This window comes from Dermacentor variabilis, chromosome 6 (assembly GCF_050947875.1).
Source record: "Dermacentor variabilis isolate Ectoservices chromosome 6, ASM5094787v1, whole genome shotgun sequence".
NCBI classification, from domain to species: domain Eukaryota; kingdom Metazoa; phylum Arthropoda; class Arachnida; order Ixodida; family Ixodidae; genus Dermacentor; species Dermacentor variabilis.
Genome location: NC_134573.1, coordinates 142,197,594 through 142,213,502, shown reverse-complemented (window position 1 = coordinate 142,213,502; position 15,909 = coordinate 142,197,594). Strand labels below are relative to the sequence as shown.

At 49.6% G+C, this 15,909-nt stretch overlaps 1 protein-coding gene across 1 annotated transcript in view; it reads left to right on the top strand.

The window, feature by feature from the left end:
* LOC142585362 (uncharacterized) overlaps window positions 1-15,909 on the top strand; it is a 37,271-nt gene extending 21,362 nt beyond the window's left edge. Inside the window, exons 4-7 of the mRNA XM_075696075.1 lie at window positions 3,238-3,494; window positions 5,560-5,856; window positions 6,719-11,368; window positions 13,077-15,909. Of these exons, the coding sequence (XP_075552190.1) occupies window positions 3,238-3,494; window positions 5,560-5,856; window positions 6,719-11,368; window positions 13,077-14,780 (6,908 nt within the window). The 3' untranslated portion in view covers window positions 14,781-15,909. The remainder of the gene's footprint in view (window positions 1-3,237; window positions 3,495-5,559; window positions 5,857-6,718; window positions 11,369-13,076) is intronic.

The following is a 15,909-nucleotide window of genomic DNA, read 5'->3' as shown; positions in this document are numbered from 1 at the left end:
TAATTCAATTTCTGAAAGTACAATCTGTCAAAAAGAATTTTAAAGTACGACTTACACACAACCTACAGACATGGTAGCGGCGGACTTTGCTTTGGATATACAAGAAAATATAATTTTGTTATGCAAAAACTCGAACATAGACCCCTTTTTCAACGTTTCTTGCAACAACACCATCCAGTTGGTGCTCGCCTTCGTGCATAGCGTTCGCTGCCAGCGTTTCCCAGTAAACATTACAGTTACATAAGCTGCAGTTGCCGGGAAGCGTGAGAAGCAGTCGGGGATCTTCGAATGCTGTCATGTTACACTCTTAAAGGTGAAGCTTAAGCATCCTCCAAAATTTTTGCAAACTTTGTGCAGTGCGTAATGTGCGCCTTGGTGAGAAAAATGCAGCAAGAACAAGGTAATCCACGTCCTGTGAACGTGGAATTGTTTGTGACGCTTAAGATGGCAACTACCGCATGGAGTATGCGACGTATGACGCCATGATTGAGCGATCGTCCGGGAATACGCATCCCTTGCTTCAAGAAGGCTGGTTTTGGAGCCGCCCGACAGGCATTGCATGCAGGTTTGGCGGCAGGCGTATATTTGCGTGAAGGGGCCGTGATCGCGAACGATTGCCTTCTGATATACGAGACGGGATCACTTTAGCGCATGGCACTGGACGCGTTGGTGCCTACGGGCGACAGTGTGTGCTGGAGAAATGCTGCTGCATGAATGGAGTGCTGCTGCTCTGCGTCCCATGCCGAATTGCGCAAAACCTCGCAAAAGTGATCGTATCTCTGAAAGCAATCGATCAAGAATACTGCTCCACGGCAGTGCTGCCACTGCTGATAGACTCATGAAGCTTACTTTGTGTTGTTTGCAGTGCAATTTTATATCCTCGAGCAAAGCTTGCCAAAGTAGGCTAGCAGAATTTTGACAGTAAGTTTCGTTCTGTGGTGCATTACCTGTCTGTGCTGTCTCATTTCACAACGCAATTTTCGTGAAAGCGAAATTTTTCGCGTTTCCCACGCATGTGATGAAATTTTAATACGAGAAAAGAATCTTCGGCATGTACAACACACAACTTGGCACCTGACGCGACAGCCTTTAGATAGCTGCCTTCTGTTCCATTGTGATGCTCTTTCGCATCCGCTTTGTACTTGGCTTGTCATGGTTGAGCAGCATGTGGCAACAACATGGCTCTGCACTGTGTGATCAAGGAGGCAAGCGAACTTCGCCGCACCAGCATGGCTTGGTTGTCTCATGGCCTCCGAGGTTACACCGATACCAATGTGGTCCCGGAGGTCACGCACAGCTGTCAGCCCATGCGGTGAGCTGCGGGAAGAGGAAGAAGTGAATGCATGGCATGGGGCAAGACCCCCAGAGAGTGTGCCGGGGAGATCTCTAAGGCCAAGCCCAGCTGCAGCTGCCTGCGCGCATGCCACAGAGAAAGAAACAAGCCAATGCACTGACACTTTTGCACCGCCACGCGTAGCCAGGACCAAGATGGTGCTGGGGAGATCTCTGAGGACATGCCCAGCTACGCCTGCCTGCTCAGTGCGCAGTAGAAGTTATTGCTCTAATCTTTTGCACTGCTCTGCATCTTTTTGCATGGCCGCACATCTCGCACAGCCAGACACGGGCAGGAGAAAAAAGAGAGGTCAGTGGAGAAGTGCGATAGTCAGCTGCCGCTTGTGTGCAGCTGTGCAGCTATATGTGACCGTGAGAAATAGTAGTGGTGTTCGACGACATAGTTGAAGCAGGGACATGGAAGTATTGAGCTGCTGCGGCGAACGAGGGCTGAATCCCGTGGGAAGCGATGTACACTCGCCAACTGATTTTTCGGGCTCCGCAAATTCAGACATGGTCGATTATTCGGTCTGCTTTGTTGCACCGCCATTCTCCCCATAGACCATAATGTATAACAACTGCCGAAAGTTCGGACACCTTGCAACCTCTCGTCTGATTTTTCGGACACTCCTTGAGCGAACTCGATCGAGAGCACCATGCACCGGCTCAGACCGGTGCATGGTTCGACTTGATGAACGCCATTTTGTTTTGAACGGAGCCTCCTTGCTGCCCCATGAAGTGGCGCTACTGCGAATCCCCGTTCATCATTATCGTTTCTGCCTGGTTTGTAGCTACAACAGTTCCGGTCTCAGCGTAGTAAGCCACGTCAAGACAATCCAGCAGCTGATTTGTTTGTTTATTCGTGCACGATACTGCGAGTAGGCCACGTTTTTGTTTGTGCGACTGGTGTCGGGGTGACAGCATGGTGATGTTTGCTTTGTGTGCTGTGTCGAGGTTGCGGTGATGAAACGCGGCATATGGAAGCATTGAGTCAAGTGTCTAATGGCGCTGACAGTGCCCGTGCAGACTGTGCCGGGGAATGCCGGCAAGCAGGCGCCGGGAGGCCTGGGATTTGTCGCCTTCCAATGGGCTCCCTAATGATGCTGAAAATGTTCTGCCAAGACCTGCGCAATGGTTGCATTGAGATTCTGGACACCGTCGCATTTGACAGTTTCACAGGTGCTGACATGCTGTACTGACATGCGCAGAACTCGATGACAGCAAGATCATTCGTCAGGTTTCTGCTGCACCACCGGACGATGACTCCGAGTCAGAAGATGACGCACCATGTGCTACACTGCCGTCGCATGCGGAGCGTGTACAAGCAGCGACTGTGCTTTCAGCTGCCTATAGTGACCGTACGACCCTCTCCGAGACTCAGGCTTATCTGATTGCGCGTAAACAGAACAGTGTGCAACGGTGCATTCACGATTTCTTCAAGCCTACTGCCGAGCCCAAATAAGTCCGTAGAAATCAAGGATTTCTTTCTTTCTTTTTTTCTTTCTTAATCTGCTTTTTCGGACACCTGTTTATTCGGACATTTCCGCAGTCCTCGTGAGGTCCGAATAAACGTTCGGCAACTGTACTCGGACCACAATGGCCGGGTATCTTTTGGTTTTGGAGATGAATCTAGTTCTTTATATCCATTGGCCGGGCAATTTCACTTCGTTAAAATTAGGTTTTGAATGCATGGATCTCTATACAGATTTCAAGGGGAATTTGATTTACTTTGTTATATCCACTATTTTGTTATATCATATTTTGTTATAATGAGGTTCCAGTGTATCCCGACTAATATTCTCTTTTATATGGCAGTCTGCACTGTTTTCTCTTTAATTACTGTGTGCTAACTACAAGCTCTCTGTTTTACGTTGCTCTCTTTTTTTTTTCTTCTCTCTTGATCAGGCTTGAAAGCTTGTGACTCCGAAGATCTTCTGTGCCGTCTGGAGTGCTTGCGGTTCTGGCAGAAGTATGACGTGGTCGAGAGGATCTGCCGAGAACGGCTGTCCATCCTCGCGCAGCAGGAGCAGGAGCAGCGCAATGAGGAGCGGCGGCAGACGGGCATGGAAGTGGTGCGGGTGGGTGTTGGCGGGCAGGCCTTTCTCGAACACCTGCTCTGCGTCCTCTACCGGCAGCGAAGGATCCAGGAACTTTGCACCGAGGTGAGATGCTGTAGCCCAGTGCGTGCGGGAGTGTGTGTGTGCGTTTCAGGCTACAGCATAGACTACTTATTACGTAAGTCACCAGAGTCTAAAATTTTTGTATTATCAGTGGTACCACACTATAACCACAACATTTATTAATCGTTGTGGGTGCAGGCAAAACATGTAGACTAAGCGCTACTGTTTGTTGGGGGAATCGAAGCATAGGACTCTGGGATGTGCCCTTGCTTTTGTTGGAAAGGTCATAACTCCATTTTCCAATTGCCCATAGAGCCACTGCGAAGCATTCCATTGACTCTGAACCAAACTGAAACTTTCCCTTGATATAGGCTCATGCCCGTACACTTTAATCTGACGTGAGATCCACGTGTGCAGGCTTCACCGTCAGCAGCGTATGTGAAGTGGGGTTTGTAGGCAATCGGCTGGCTAGTATCCGAACATGTATTGCAAAATTTCGTATGAGCACATATGCTGGTAGGAACGGCGAAAGCTTGAGTGTGTACAGCATCACAAACTGATGAATTTGTGGAACACAGTTTAAAACTTACAGCGTCGCAGAGTCAAGATTGCACATGCAATGTCTGCACTTTGTGATGATGTGCATCGCGCTGGGTGAATGCGAAATCCACTCGCGGCCTTGACAGATTTTTCTGCGGTGCCGCAGTTATAAAAAAAAAAAATATTCTGCCATTGAAGTTAGTTTTTCTTGCCTGTCTGATAATTCTGACATGTTTGCGACCCCGTACGTGTTTGAAAAGGACCAGTCGATTACAATTTACTTTCTGCATACAAGCTGAAGAGCCAGAGCTACAATGCGCATGCGTTTGAGGTGGGCCACGTGCCGGTGGCACGTGGCTAGAGCAAAATGCTTCTTCGGTCCTCCCGTCACCTAAGCAATCCCTGCACACCACTGAGCCAACATAGTGCCGATGCTCTCTCTCTCTTTCTCTCATTTTTCTTCCCCTTGTACGTTCACTCACTCAGTGAGCAGGGCACCGTACTACTCCCCTGCATCGCCCTCGCCGCTCTCCCGTTGGCCGGCACACCTCGTTCTCGAAGTGTGCTCGTTGTCTTGCTTGTCTGCAAGATTTTCCAGCAACAGCATTATAACTGGTATTTTGTGTCACGCAGCAGCACTTTAAACAGTATGCATATACATTTAATTGTATGGGAAGATAAATGGGAGTCAGGAAAGAGAGCATTATATCCTGTTCTGCACCATAATCAGTTACATTATAAGTGGTCTGAGCTGTAATGGCCAACTTTCCCTAAATTGGTTATACATAAGTAGTACGTATGGCTAAATTGGCTATACATAAGTAGTATGTATGGCTAAATTGGCTATACATAAGCAGTATGGGTATACAAAAGAGCAATCTTGGCAAAGCTGCAGGGCTGGTAATTGTCTGATTTTCTTTATTAGAGGCCATTAAATAGCACCTAAGCAGGCTACGCATGTACCTGATGGTGAGTGCTTATGATGCAAGGCCTAGTGTATTGCATCTGAGATTTTCTCTGTTTAAAGACGAAAAGCAATAATTTTTGTGACCTTTTCATGACGCATCTTCTCGCATTTCAAACATAAAAGTTTGCACAGAGGCTTATCTACATCTACGCTATAAAAATTTGGCTTTTTATGAGGTCCAAAATTTAGTTGTAGTTGGTATTCAAACGTTTCAATGTAGGGGCTTTTTCAGAGGGGAGCATCCCTAGCATCGAGTTCCTTTCTTGGATATTATAAAACAAACATAGCATTTTAATTTTTTGGTTATGCAGAAATGAAAAACTGACACAGATAATGGCAAATGCTCTACTGGTGTGGTCTTCACATTCCTATCTGACAAAAGGAATCCCAGAAGGAATGTGGTGGGACAGAAATGTGAAAACATACTATTCAGTGACGCCGAAAGGGTTAACACCAGTTTCATACCTGCCAGCTCTCCCAAAATTTCTGTAAAGTTTACGAATTCGGGGTCGTTTTACAACCTTATGACTGGTTCATTCAGTCCTATCAAAACATTATTTTGTTTGTGAATAAGTTTGCGCCTGTTTGCCCGCTTTTCAGACTTCGAGGTTCTCGTGCCACGAAGGGGTGCAGCTGGTGCGGGGTCTGGCACAACGGGCCAATGACCCCGAGCGTGCAGATGTGGCCGAAGCCCTCGCGCACGTGTTCCTGGTGCGAGACCTCCTGCTGGCGTCTCCGTTCTGCTGCACTCGCGAGCTCATGGTGCTCTGGTGCCAGTTACAGAGGATACAGGGCCATGCGGTGCCGCAGGTGGCACGGGCTGCATTACGCCTGCTGCTGCCCCATGCGTCCAACAGTGCGCAGTTCTACCTCTTCTGTGATGTCCTGTGGGAACATGTGAGTGGGATCTTGCCTATGGCGGCGTATGGCAGAGAGGTTGAGGGTAACTTGCTTGCTCGTGCGCAGTGCTGCCTCGAGTGGCACCCGCTCGCCACCGGTAACACGCTGGTGTAGCATGGAGGAAAGGGGTGCGCAGGCAGTGCAATGGCATAGCTGGTGACAGAGAGGGTCGCTCGCTCTCCTGGTGCAAAAAGCTTGCACCGAGTGCCTCCGTGAGCGCACACACACCACTTGCCAGTTTGCTCTGAGCTGGGCTTCAAGCAATTCGGGCTAAAGTGCATGCGTTTGGGTCGGGACCGGGAGAAATTTAGAATAAGGCGCTCACTCGAGTAAAGTGGCTTCATTATAACGAGGGCTTACTGCGTTTTGACAGGATCCACTCTGGTCTAGTTAATTGTGGATCAGCAGAGGACTACTGTGTTGCATTGTCAACCAACTATAGGCCCATTCTTGCCAATTTTCACTAACATTTCCTACACCAAAACGGCTCAAGCATAGAAAAATAGTACTTCTAAAGCAGCAATGTTAAATTGATGTACCTGGGCCGAAGTTTTTCATATGAAATTCAGAAAAAGAAAAAGTTTGCACTTTCTTTTCTTCTGTAGTAATGAACCGTTTCACGCCAAATTAATGAAAACAGTTTCAAAAGAATGGTTGACCAGTTTAAACAGCTTTAATCTTTCTCCTAAATGTCCCTTGCATATTCCCAATTTTCTGCATAAGTGTGTGTTTCGTTGTCCTGATACAGCTGAAACAGGTAGGCCTATTTGCTTGCAGGCTGTGTGCCCATGTTGATTCGAAGAAATTGATGCGGCTGTTCCTCTACAGTATTTCTCATTTTTTGTCTGCGTGTGTGCAGTATGGAAGACAGCTGATTCCAGTCTACCTGGATCTTTTTGTGCGTGGGCTAACGACGGACATCAACGCCCTCCAGACCGCCATGCACTGCGAGAACTGGGCCAACGTTCGAGAAATGGAGGTGCACATGGCAGGTGTTCTGCTCAAGCTGGCGACCCTGTTCCCCGACTTGCCCGAAGTGTCGCGCGAGTGCGTCCTCAGTGCCTTTGCCCTGGATCCCACAGAGGAGCAGCTGGCCCAGCTCGAATCGCTCACCGAGCAAGTGGAAGTCAAGTCGACCTACAACATCAGCGGCCAGCCTAGCTCACCTCACGAGCAGGGTGCAGGCCGCAAACTCGAGGACGTCGCGGACGGTCGGGCGTGCCGTTGCGGTGGCCGTTGCAGCGACGAGCCCGTGCAGCAGAAGACAAGTCCGGCCCTGGCCGACGGGAGGCCTGAATACGAGATGGACTACTGGCACCCCATCCTCAACCAGCAGATGGATGGGGTCCCCTACAGGCTTCTCAAAGACTTTGTGACTGTTCTCGAGTGTGTGCGTCCGAGATGTGTTAACCTCTGTTCCGACTGGCGCTGGTACTTGGAATGCTTTGAAAGCCGACGAGCAGCGCTACGGAACCGGAGGTCTAACGAGCGTAGCCGCAGGACGCCTCAGGAATACTGTGGCAGTGCCGACAGCGAGACGGACTCAGCCTCAGAGGAGGAAGAGAGCGATGACGAGGCAAGACGAAGAGCTCAGCTGCACATTAAGAAGGTCTTGGATAGTGCAGGGCTGCCGGTCAAACGCAGGGACAAGCGAAGAGCAAATGCTAAATGCAAGTCGTCACGAAAAAAAAAGAAAAAAAGCTCGAGAAAGCATAAGAAGGAAGTTCACTTAGTGGAAAATGCTGCTGCAGAGTTTGGCTTGACAGGTCTCGCTGAGTCTGCAGGTCTGGAGATGAGTGGTCTTGGCTCAGCAGAGCTTGGTCTGACAAGGCTTGGTGCAACAGAGCTCGATTCCGCTGAGCTAGGCCCAATGGAGCTTTGTCCGACAGGGCTCGACTCGGCTGGCCTGGAGGATGCAGGGCTAGACTCCACCGAGCTCGACGCAACCGAACTGGAAACGATTGGCTTGGAGCCGATGGACCTTGACCCCACAGACTTAGGGCCACCTCTGCAAGAAGAGAAAGCACACGATTCGTTACAAGTAGGGATGCCCAAAGTTAAAAAGAAAAGTCAGAAAAAAGTGTCGCACAAGAAAAAGGAAGGATTTGCCACTCCTGCACCGACTGGTGGTGGGTGCTTGCAGACACTGCGCGTTGTGCTGGAGCGCTTTGACAAACTCTCAGGGAGTGCACCGAATAACCTGGTGAACAAGAAAAGTGGCCTCCGAGTTGTGCCCGTCTTGTCCCTGCCCAACATTTCACTAGACGACGAGTCAAAGAGGGCTTACCTATGGACAGACGGGGCCGCAGCACCCAAGTCGCCCCTGTCAAAGCTAAACCTGCCGCAGGGTCCAGCATATCAAAGGGTGGCCACTGAATTTGAAGCCCGACTTCAGACCACGCCTCTGAAGCGATTTCTGCGGTACCAGATCAAGAGGCCGAAGTTTTCGAGCAAGAAGGCTGTCCCTGTAAAAGTGTCTATGCGGTCTGTGAAGGGTGTGCCAATGACTCCTGCCACACCAGCCAAGTTGGTATCTGTCCCCAAAGCTGTAATGCCAGTGGCAGTCTCAAAGGCAGCATCTGTAGTTTCTCCTAAAGCAGCAGTTCCGGTGCTCTCCAAGGCATCAACAACATTAGCTGTGCCTAAAGTGGTCCCTGTGGCTGTTCCAGCAGCAAAAGGGGCTGCAGCACCAGTGACCAAGACCCATGCCGTAGCCGCTCCCAAGGTTTCACCTGTGCCAGTTTCGAAGGCACCACCACACGCAATTATCACAAGAACACAGCCAGGGACAGTTTGTAAAACACCACCAGTGCTGGTTTCCAAAGCTCCCACTACAATAGTCGCAAAACCACCTGCTGTAATCCCCTCAACACCTGTAGGTGCCACTGTTGCCAAGAACACTCCTATGCTTGCTTCCAAGCCAATGCCATCAATGGTTCGCCCATTGAAGGACTATGCAAAGGCTTTGAAAGGAGCAGTGGTTTCCTCAAATGTTCCTTATGCAGTTAAGACGATGGGCAGCGTCCAATCTGCTGTGCCGACCTCCACTTCTGCAAGTCAAAGCACTGTAATGCCTGCTGCCATGATGACCACTGATGCTATTGACCTGCCCAAGCATACTGTCGATACTACAATCCAGGTACAAGTACCCACAACGCCGCGCATCATGGCTCCTGCGCCGTCTCCTCTGCCTAGCCATGTGGTGTCGTTGCAACAGGAGACCTTGCCACCAGTTCAGGAGTCGCCACGGCCTATGGCAGAACCTCCATTAGGAATGTCTGTTCCTAATGCTGCAGTAGCAGAAGCCGCCAAACCATCCCAGCCACAGGTGATGCCTCAAGTAATTGCTGCACCACATGGGACGCAACAAGTTATTACATCTACTGCAACGACCCCAGTGCAACAATCCACTAGCAGTTGCTCATTGCAAGGAAATCAGCCACTCACCATTGCCTCATCGTGTGCTTCTCTGATCACAAACGTTACCACTGATGCAAGCCAAGTGCTTAGCCAACTCAAGCAAGGACAAGCCACAGTCCTTAGGCTGCCTATCTACTCAAGAGCACTTCAGCAGCAGGTAGGTCAGGCAGGTGTGAAGACTGACTCGCCAGGTGTCTGCATGCTGCCAATGAAGATTTTGAATGCTGCCATGCTCTCCGGCCAGGAGAAGGTGTTGAATGTTGGGAACCAAAAGATTGCCATCAATGCTCTGCCTGGACTACTGGCAGCCTCAACAAGTGGCTCCACGACAGTGTCCGGAACCGTAGTGAGCAGTGCAGCACCCAACATGGTTTCAGCCAAGATTGTACCAACAATGGTGGGTGCTCAGAACATGCAAGCTATGCATCAGTTACAGCAGCTGGTGCGGCTCAACACCCTGCCAGGCACCATGGCACAGATGAACGCTGCTGGCGGTGCCACTGTGCTATCGGCAGACCAGCTTGGAGGACAGGCGGGGCTTACGAACATCACAGCCCTGACTCTCCCTCTTCAGGGCGGACTGGTTGGAGGCCGCATCATAGCAGGCAAGATCATGATTCCCGTCAACAGCTTGCTTCAGCAGGGCTCCACTCTGTCAGCTGGAGGTATGCCAGTCATCATACTCAAGAACCAGCCTGCTCAAGCAAAGATTGTCACTGATGCAGCAAACTTGGCACAACAGGTTCAACAGCAGGTTCAGCAACAGGTTCAGCAGCAAGTGCAACAGCAAGCACAAATTCAGCAGTCAATACAGGCTCAGCAGCAAGTGCAGCAGTTGCAGCAGCAAATGAGGCAGCAGCAGCAACAACAACAACAACAACAACAACAACAGCAGCAGCAGCAGCAGCAACAGCAACAGGTCCAGCAAGTCCAGCTGCAGCACTTGCAGCCAAATGGCACAACAGTAGTGTCGAATGCAAACACAGCGGCACTTTCAGTCATGGATGGCACAAGCACGGTGGTGGTTTCAGCAGCAACAACAAGTGTGTCAGCAGTGTCCACAACGGGTGGAGTACCGAGTGCGACGGCGGTCAAGAAAACTTGGATGCCGATACGCAGCAAGCCGGGCGCTATGGAGTACCGGAAGGCCTGCAACATGCCTCCTGTGAAGGTCACAAAGGCCAAGCTGCTGGCCCCTGTGTCCTCACAGCAGCAGATGCCCATCGGTTACACCAGCCCTCAGGCCACGGTATCTGTCACTGGTACTACCCGTGTGCTGGCACAGTCTGTCTGCAAGACACTCCCCATTGCCAACCTGTCTGGTGTCACCCACCTCACCATGCCAACCATGCAGATGGGCGTGCCCATGGCTGTCGTCACTCCCAGTTCTGTGGCCGGTCAGATCACCATGCCTGTCACGCAAAAAGTTGTCACTCGGCAAGTGACCGTACCTCTCGCGAGATTGCTACAGAAGCCCACGCCTAATGCATGTAAACCCACCGAGGCTGCGGTGTCGGCTCTCCAGCCGCAGAGCATCGCCGCCTCTGTTGCACAGACACCGCAGACAGCATCCGCTGTTCAGACTGTCCTGGCCTCTGTTCAAAGCACAGCCTCGGCAACTCCATGCATTGTATCGACCCAAGCGAGCATGCCAGTTGCCCCAACTGAGGAAGATGTTCAGAAGCCAACAGTTCCTGTGGCTGTCACAAAGAGTCCGCCGACGGTTGTTCCCACGACCAAGACAGTGACCGCAACAGCAGTGAGTGCAGTAAACCAGCGTACTGGAATACATTTGCCATTTCCAGAAGACCTGGTGGACCCAAGTCCCAGTGGCGCCACCTATGTACCTGTGAATAGCGCTGAGCTGATGCCCACTGGCCGAAGTGAGAAGCAGAAAGAGGATGAAGAGTCCGCAAAGGCTTATTATCGTCGCAAGAAAGCTGCCATGGCCCAGAAGGCGCGGTTAGCTGCACAGCCAAAACCACAGCCCCTTTCCCAGTCCATGTCGAAGTCCCTCACCGCTATTTGCGACGCTGTTCGTTGCAGCCTCTTGGTCACTGACGATGAGAAGAATAAAGTAGACGCTGAGGTAAGCAAAAGCAATTTCACCCGAGTTAATCTTCTGTGTGTCGGGCATTTCCACTTGCTGCGTACCACAGCTTTTTCCAAAGTACTATGTCAGATTAAATTTCTGTCTAAGGAACACATTAGCAGGCATTAGTTTCAAATGTATTTATTGGCAGTATGTTGCTGAACATTTTACAGTTCTTTCAACTGAGTACTCTTAGTAAGATTGAATTATGCTGATTGTTGATTCGGCCTCTTTGCTATCATTGCTCAGCAGGGCACCAAAGCTTGGCAGCTTCAAAGTTTTCTTCTCGCGATGCAGCTAAATATTCCTGCCGAATTCACACTGGTGCATTAATTCAATACGTCGTGATATTTTGTTGTGTGCAAAACTGTTATTTCACAGGCAACTGGAAAAATTGACTTGTTGTTTCTTCTTAGTTTCTATTTAAACATCTAGGTGAATGTGAAACTTGCTCAACACTTTCATACTGTGGCCTACTCAGCTGTTAGCAAAGTAGGCTAGAGCAGCATGCTATGTCTCTGTCATGTTTTATGTTCCCTGTAAGTTGACTGTTGAAACTTGTGGGTGTATTGTTTGTGTGCTTGTTTCAAATTTTAATTGCGGGCCTTGCTGGAATTTTCTTGCTTTCTGAGTGCCCTCAGCAGTCATTTCGAATGATGAGCCTCCGCAGTACTAGTTTTTCTGTGGTCTCAGTCTTTGTTTGCAAGGGTAAAAGTTTTTATCAAAATTTGTTTCTTTCGAGAATCATAGTAAAATGGTTCATTTTGATGCCAGCTGAATTTTCGTTAACACTTAGCCATGTGACCATATGAATGCTTCTTGAGTAGTCTGAATGCTTCACCCTTTTTTGTCATTCAAGACAGTGCAATAAAAAATTAAACTGGTGGCTGTAATATATGCTGCTGTCATGGTGTAGTGATAGTGAAGAAGTAAAGGATCACTAGCAGAAATAACTAACAAAACAGCGGAATTTTTGTTGGGCAAACTTGTCCTTAGAAATCATGCGACACTGTAGTGAGAATGATAGTGGCAAGCACTACTGGTGGTCATCAAATCTAATCTCACTCATAAGCTTTTTATGACCCGCCGTGGTTGCTCAGTGGCTATGGTGTTAGGCTGCTGAGCACGAGGTCGCGGGATCGAATCCCGGTCACGGCGGCCGCATTTCGATGGGGGCGAAATGCGAAAACACCCGTGTACTTAGATTTAGGTGCACGTTAAAGAACCCCACGTGGTCAAAATTTCCGGAGTCCCCCACTACGGCGTGCCTCATAATCAGAAAGTGGTTTTGGCACGTAAAACCCCATATATTATTATTATTAAGCTTTTTATGCATGCATTGCTGCTAATTCACACATAGATTTGAGATGGTACATCACTACTTGCATCGCATGTGGAGTCTGTTTAAGAGTGCCTGCTTTGATATCAAATTGGTGAGAAAGCAAACTTTCAGATACAGCAACCATGTCTTGCACCGAGCGATAGTGTGATAAGGGCGACAACTTGGTGAAAGCGTCACCTTAAAAAAAAATTAAATACATGCATGATACTATCGAAGGGAAGTCTTGCTCTTGCAATGCTTTTTGATCTTAAGGCAGATTACCTTTAATATATATTATACTACATTATACATACTAACATTCACTGACCTCATGACATGCTTGTATTTCCATTTCGTTTCTTCCTTTCTTTTTTTTTTCCACAGGCAACTATCAGAGAATGTCAAGTATATGAGCTGGACTACTCCAGTGATGACTCATCAGATTGTAGTGTGGAAGACCTGTATGAAGAGAAAGCTTTGCTGCGCCGTCTGCAGCACGAGGACGAGTTAAACAGCATCCTGTACGTTTCCGACTCTGTTGCCTCCGAGCCGGATTGTGATCCATACCAGTGGTCTAGTCAGTCATCACTGCTGCTTGAACAGTTGAACTCTGACGGGGATGCCAGGGACACCATGACACCTTCCTCGGTCGGCGAGAGCATTTTTGAGAGTGGCTCCAGTCTTTCCAAGAAGCTGGCTATGAAGGCCAAGATTTCTTCGTCTTCTGGTGGCAATTGCCAAGAGAATGGACTTCAGTCACCTTCGAGGTTCACATGTGACCGATGCAACCGGGGGTTTTTCTCTGCATACAACCTGCGCCGACATCAAAAGAATGTGCACAAGATGGTGTTCAAGTCGCTGCATGTGCCATCGCATGGCTCGAGGGACACCCCCTCTCCACAGCAGCGAGTCATGGTGACAAAGCAGCCATCAAGGAACACAGCAACACCCCAGCCCTACAAAACACCGAAGCACTCGCCCCAGCCCCCCAAGCGCACCCTGTTCGATGTAACTGAAGATGATGAGAATTCAAGTCCGGAAAAGGTGTTCTGCGCTCAGTCTGTTGACGAAGACCAGAGGCTGTCCTTTGAGAGTCCTGGCCTTCCGTCTGATTCAGAGGAGAGCGCTTTGTATGGCATCAAGGATGAACCATCGGATCCTGGCATTTCTTCACTCATTTGCGACAATGCATCTTTTAACGTCATTCCTCAGGTTCCACGAGACTTTTTCTCAAGAAAAGAGGACAATCAACGCGAGCTGTCTCTGTCAGATGTGGTCACGGGAAGCGCTAAGCAGCTGGTTCCCAAAAGTCTTGTTTCCAAGCAGGTCAAAAGCCACGATTCGCCAGAGCTTTCTAAAAACCTCGATCCAGCGGACATTCTGGAGTCCCTGGAAGTGGCTAAGATGTCCGCCTGGACGTCGACAAGGGGGCCCCTAGTGAACAGGGGCGGCGGTGCCACAGTGGGGTCAATGGACTGCGACGACGAAGTTAACGAAGTGATGGAAGCTGAAGCTGGCTTGGAGAGCCTGCTCGGAAAGGAGGCAGGAGCCAACCACGGTGGCGACGCTCAGGATGACATTGACGACATTCAGCCCACGGTGCAGCACATGGGGATGACGGACATAAAGGACGAAGAGGGCCAAGGTTCGCAGGAGCCCTGGAACGCAGTCGACCAGGCAGCACTACTGGAGGGCATCAAGGCAGTTGAGTCACTCGGCGAGTACGGGACGGACAGCCTCGACTTTTTCGTTGCACCCCGCAATGTGATGTCCATACAGGACCAGGAAGGCCTGCTCAGCTTCGCCGATGGTTCGCCGCACATAGACGAGGAAGATGCGGGTGACATGAGCGAGGAGTCGGATGGGGCGGGCACCGCTGCCTTGACCAACGAGAAGCTCATGGAGCCCCGCGTGGAGGAAGGGGAGGAAAAACCGTGCACCAGCCACTGCCGGACACGTTCGCGGGAGGCATCCGTCAAGCGCAGCTGCCCGTGCTGTGAGGACTCGTCACCCAAGAAGCGCCTGACGCGGAGTTCCTCATCGAGTGGCAAGACGCGATCGGCAACCAAGAAAGTCAGGACAAGGTGATCCGCGGCAGAACCTCTGGTGTGAGGTGGAAGTGTGTGGGCCCCATGACGTTGGGACCCTGGTGAGGAGCTCAAGAGTTGCTTTGCGTCTCTGCCTGTGATAACTGTACTCGTGTGCAATGGGCATTGGATTTGGGGAACACGCAGCACGGAAACGTCAGTGCCATCAAGGCCCACCTGTGTGCGTGTTCTGTTGGGTGTGCCTCAGGAGGAATTGCACTCATCACGTCGCCAACCCCCAGCCATCCTTTTTGTTTTCTTTCTGCAGGCGGGCTTATTGCACCAGAACAGATGCCAACTTCATTGTGTGCTTTCTTTTTCCCTCCCCCCCTTTCATCGACCATTGTTGTTTTTGTGGGTTGTTTTTCAGATGTTTATTTGTTGTTTGGTTGAGTGTAGCCTTACACATCATTCTTCTGTGTGAAAGATACTTGTGAAATGAGGAGTTTGTTATTTTTGCTGTGGGCTGGCTGCAAAATGTACATAGTGATTGTGCCCGAGAGGGGAAAGAGAGAGTGCAGTCATGTTTCATCGTCGAAGATATATTTTACTGAGATTTTCTAAAGCTAATTTATGAGATGCTGTGCTTGTAACTTATTTGGCCTGCCTCAACACCTCCAATCGACCTTTTCTCGCAAGTCCCAACATCGATAGAACAAGCCCTGCTGTAGCATTCGGCTGTTGACCAGTTTATTTCCCTTTCTTTGCCGGGTGTTAGAGCGGAAAAGCGCAGCGCTAGTGCTCTAGGAGGCATTTCGACGAGGCTTTGGAACGATGGCATGGCTTTCGAATGCAAAGAAAAGTCCTGCGGTTGTCTTGTGTGAACAGGCATGTTCTAGTCGTGTCTGCGTGCGGGTAGCACTCAACAAACTGGAAAGACTGAAATCGTGCTCTGCCCTGTGCGTTGATAAAAGTTGAGTAGTTTATTACATTTTCGTGCAAAATCATGCGGCCGAATGGCGTTCAGTTGTATTTTAAACTCTTGTACATAATGATGCTCCTTTTCTTTGCACATGGACAATAATAGTCGGCACCTGTAAATATCCCTGCTTGGAAGCAAGCTTACCTTTTCTTTTCGAAAATTCAACTGTAAAATACTTTCACTATACAATAAAACTTTTTAACCTGTA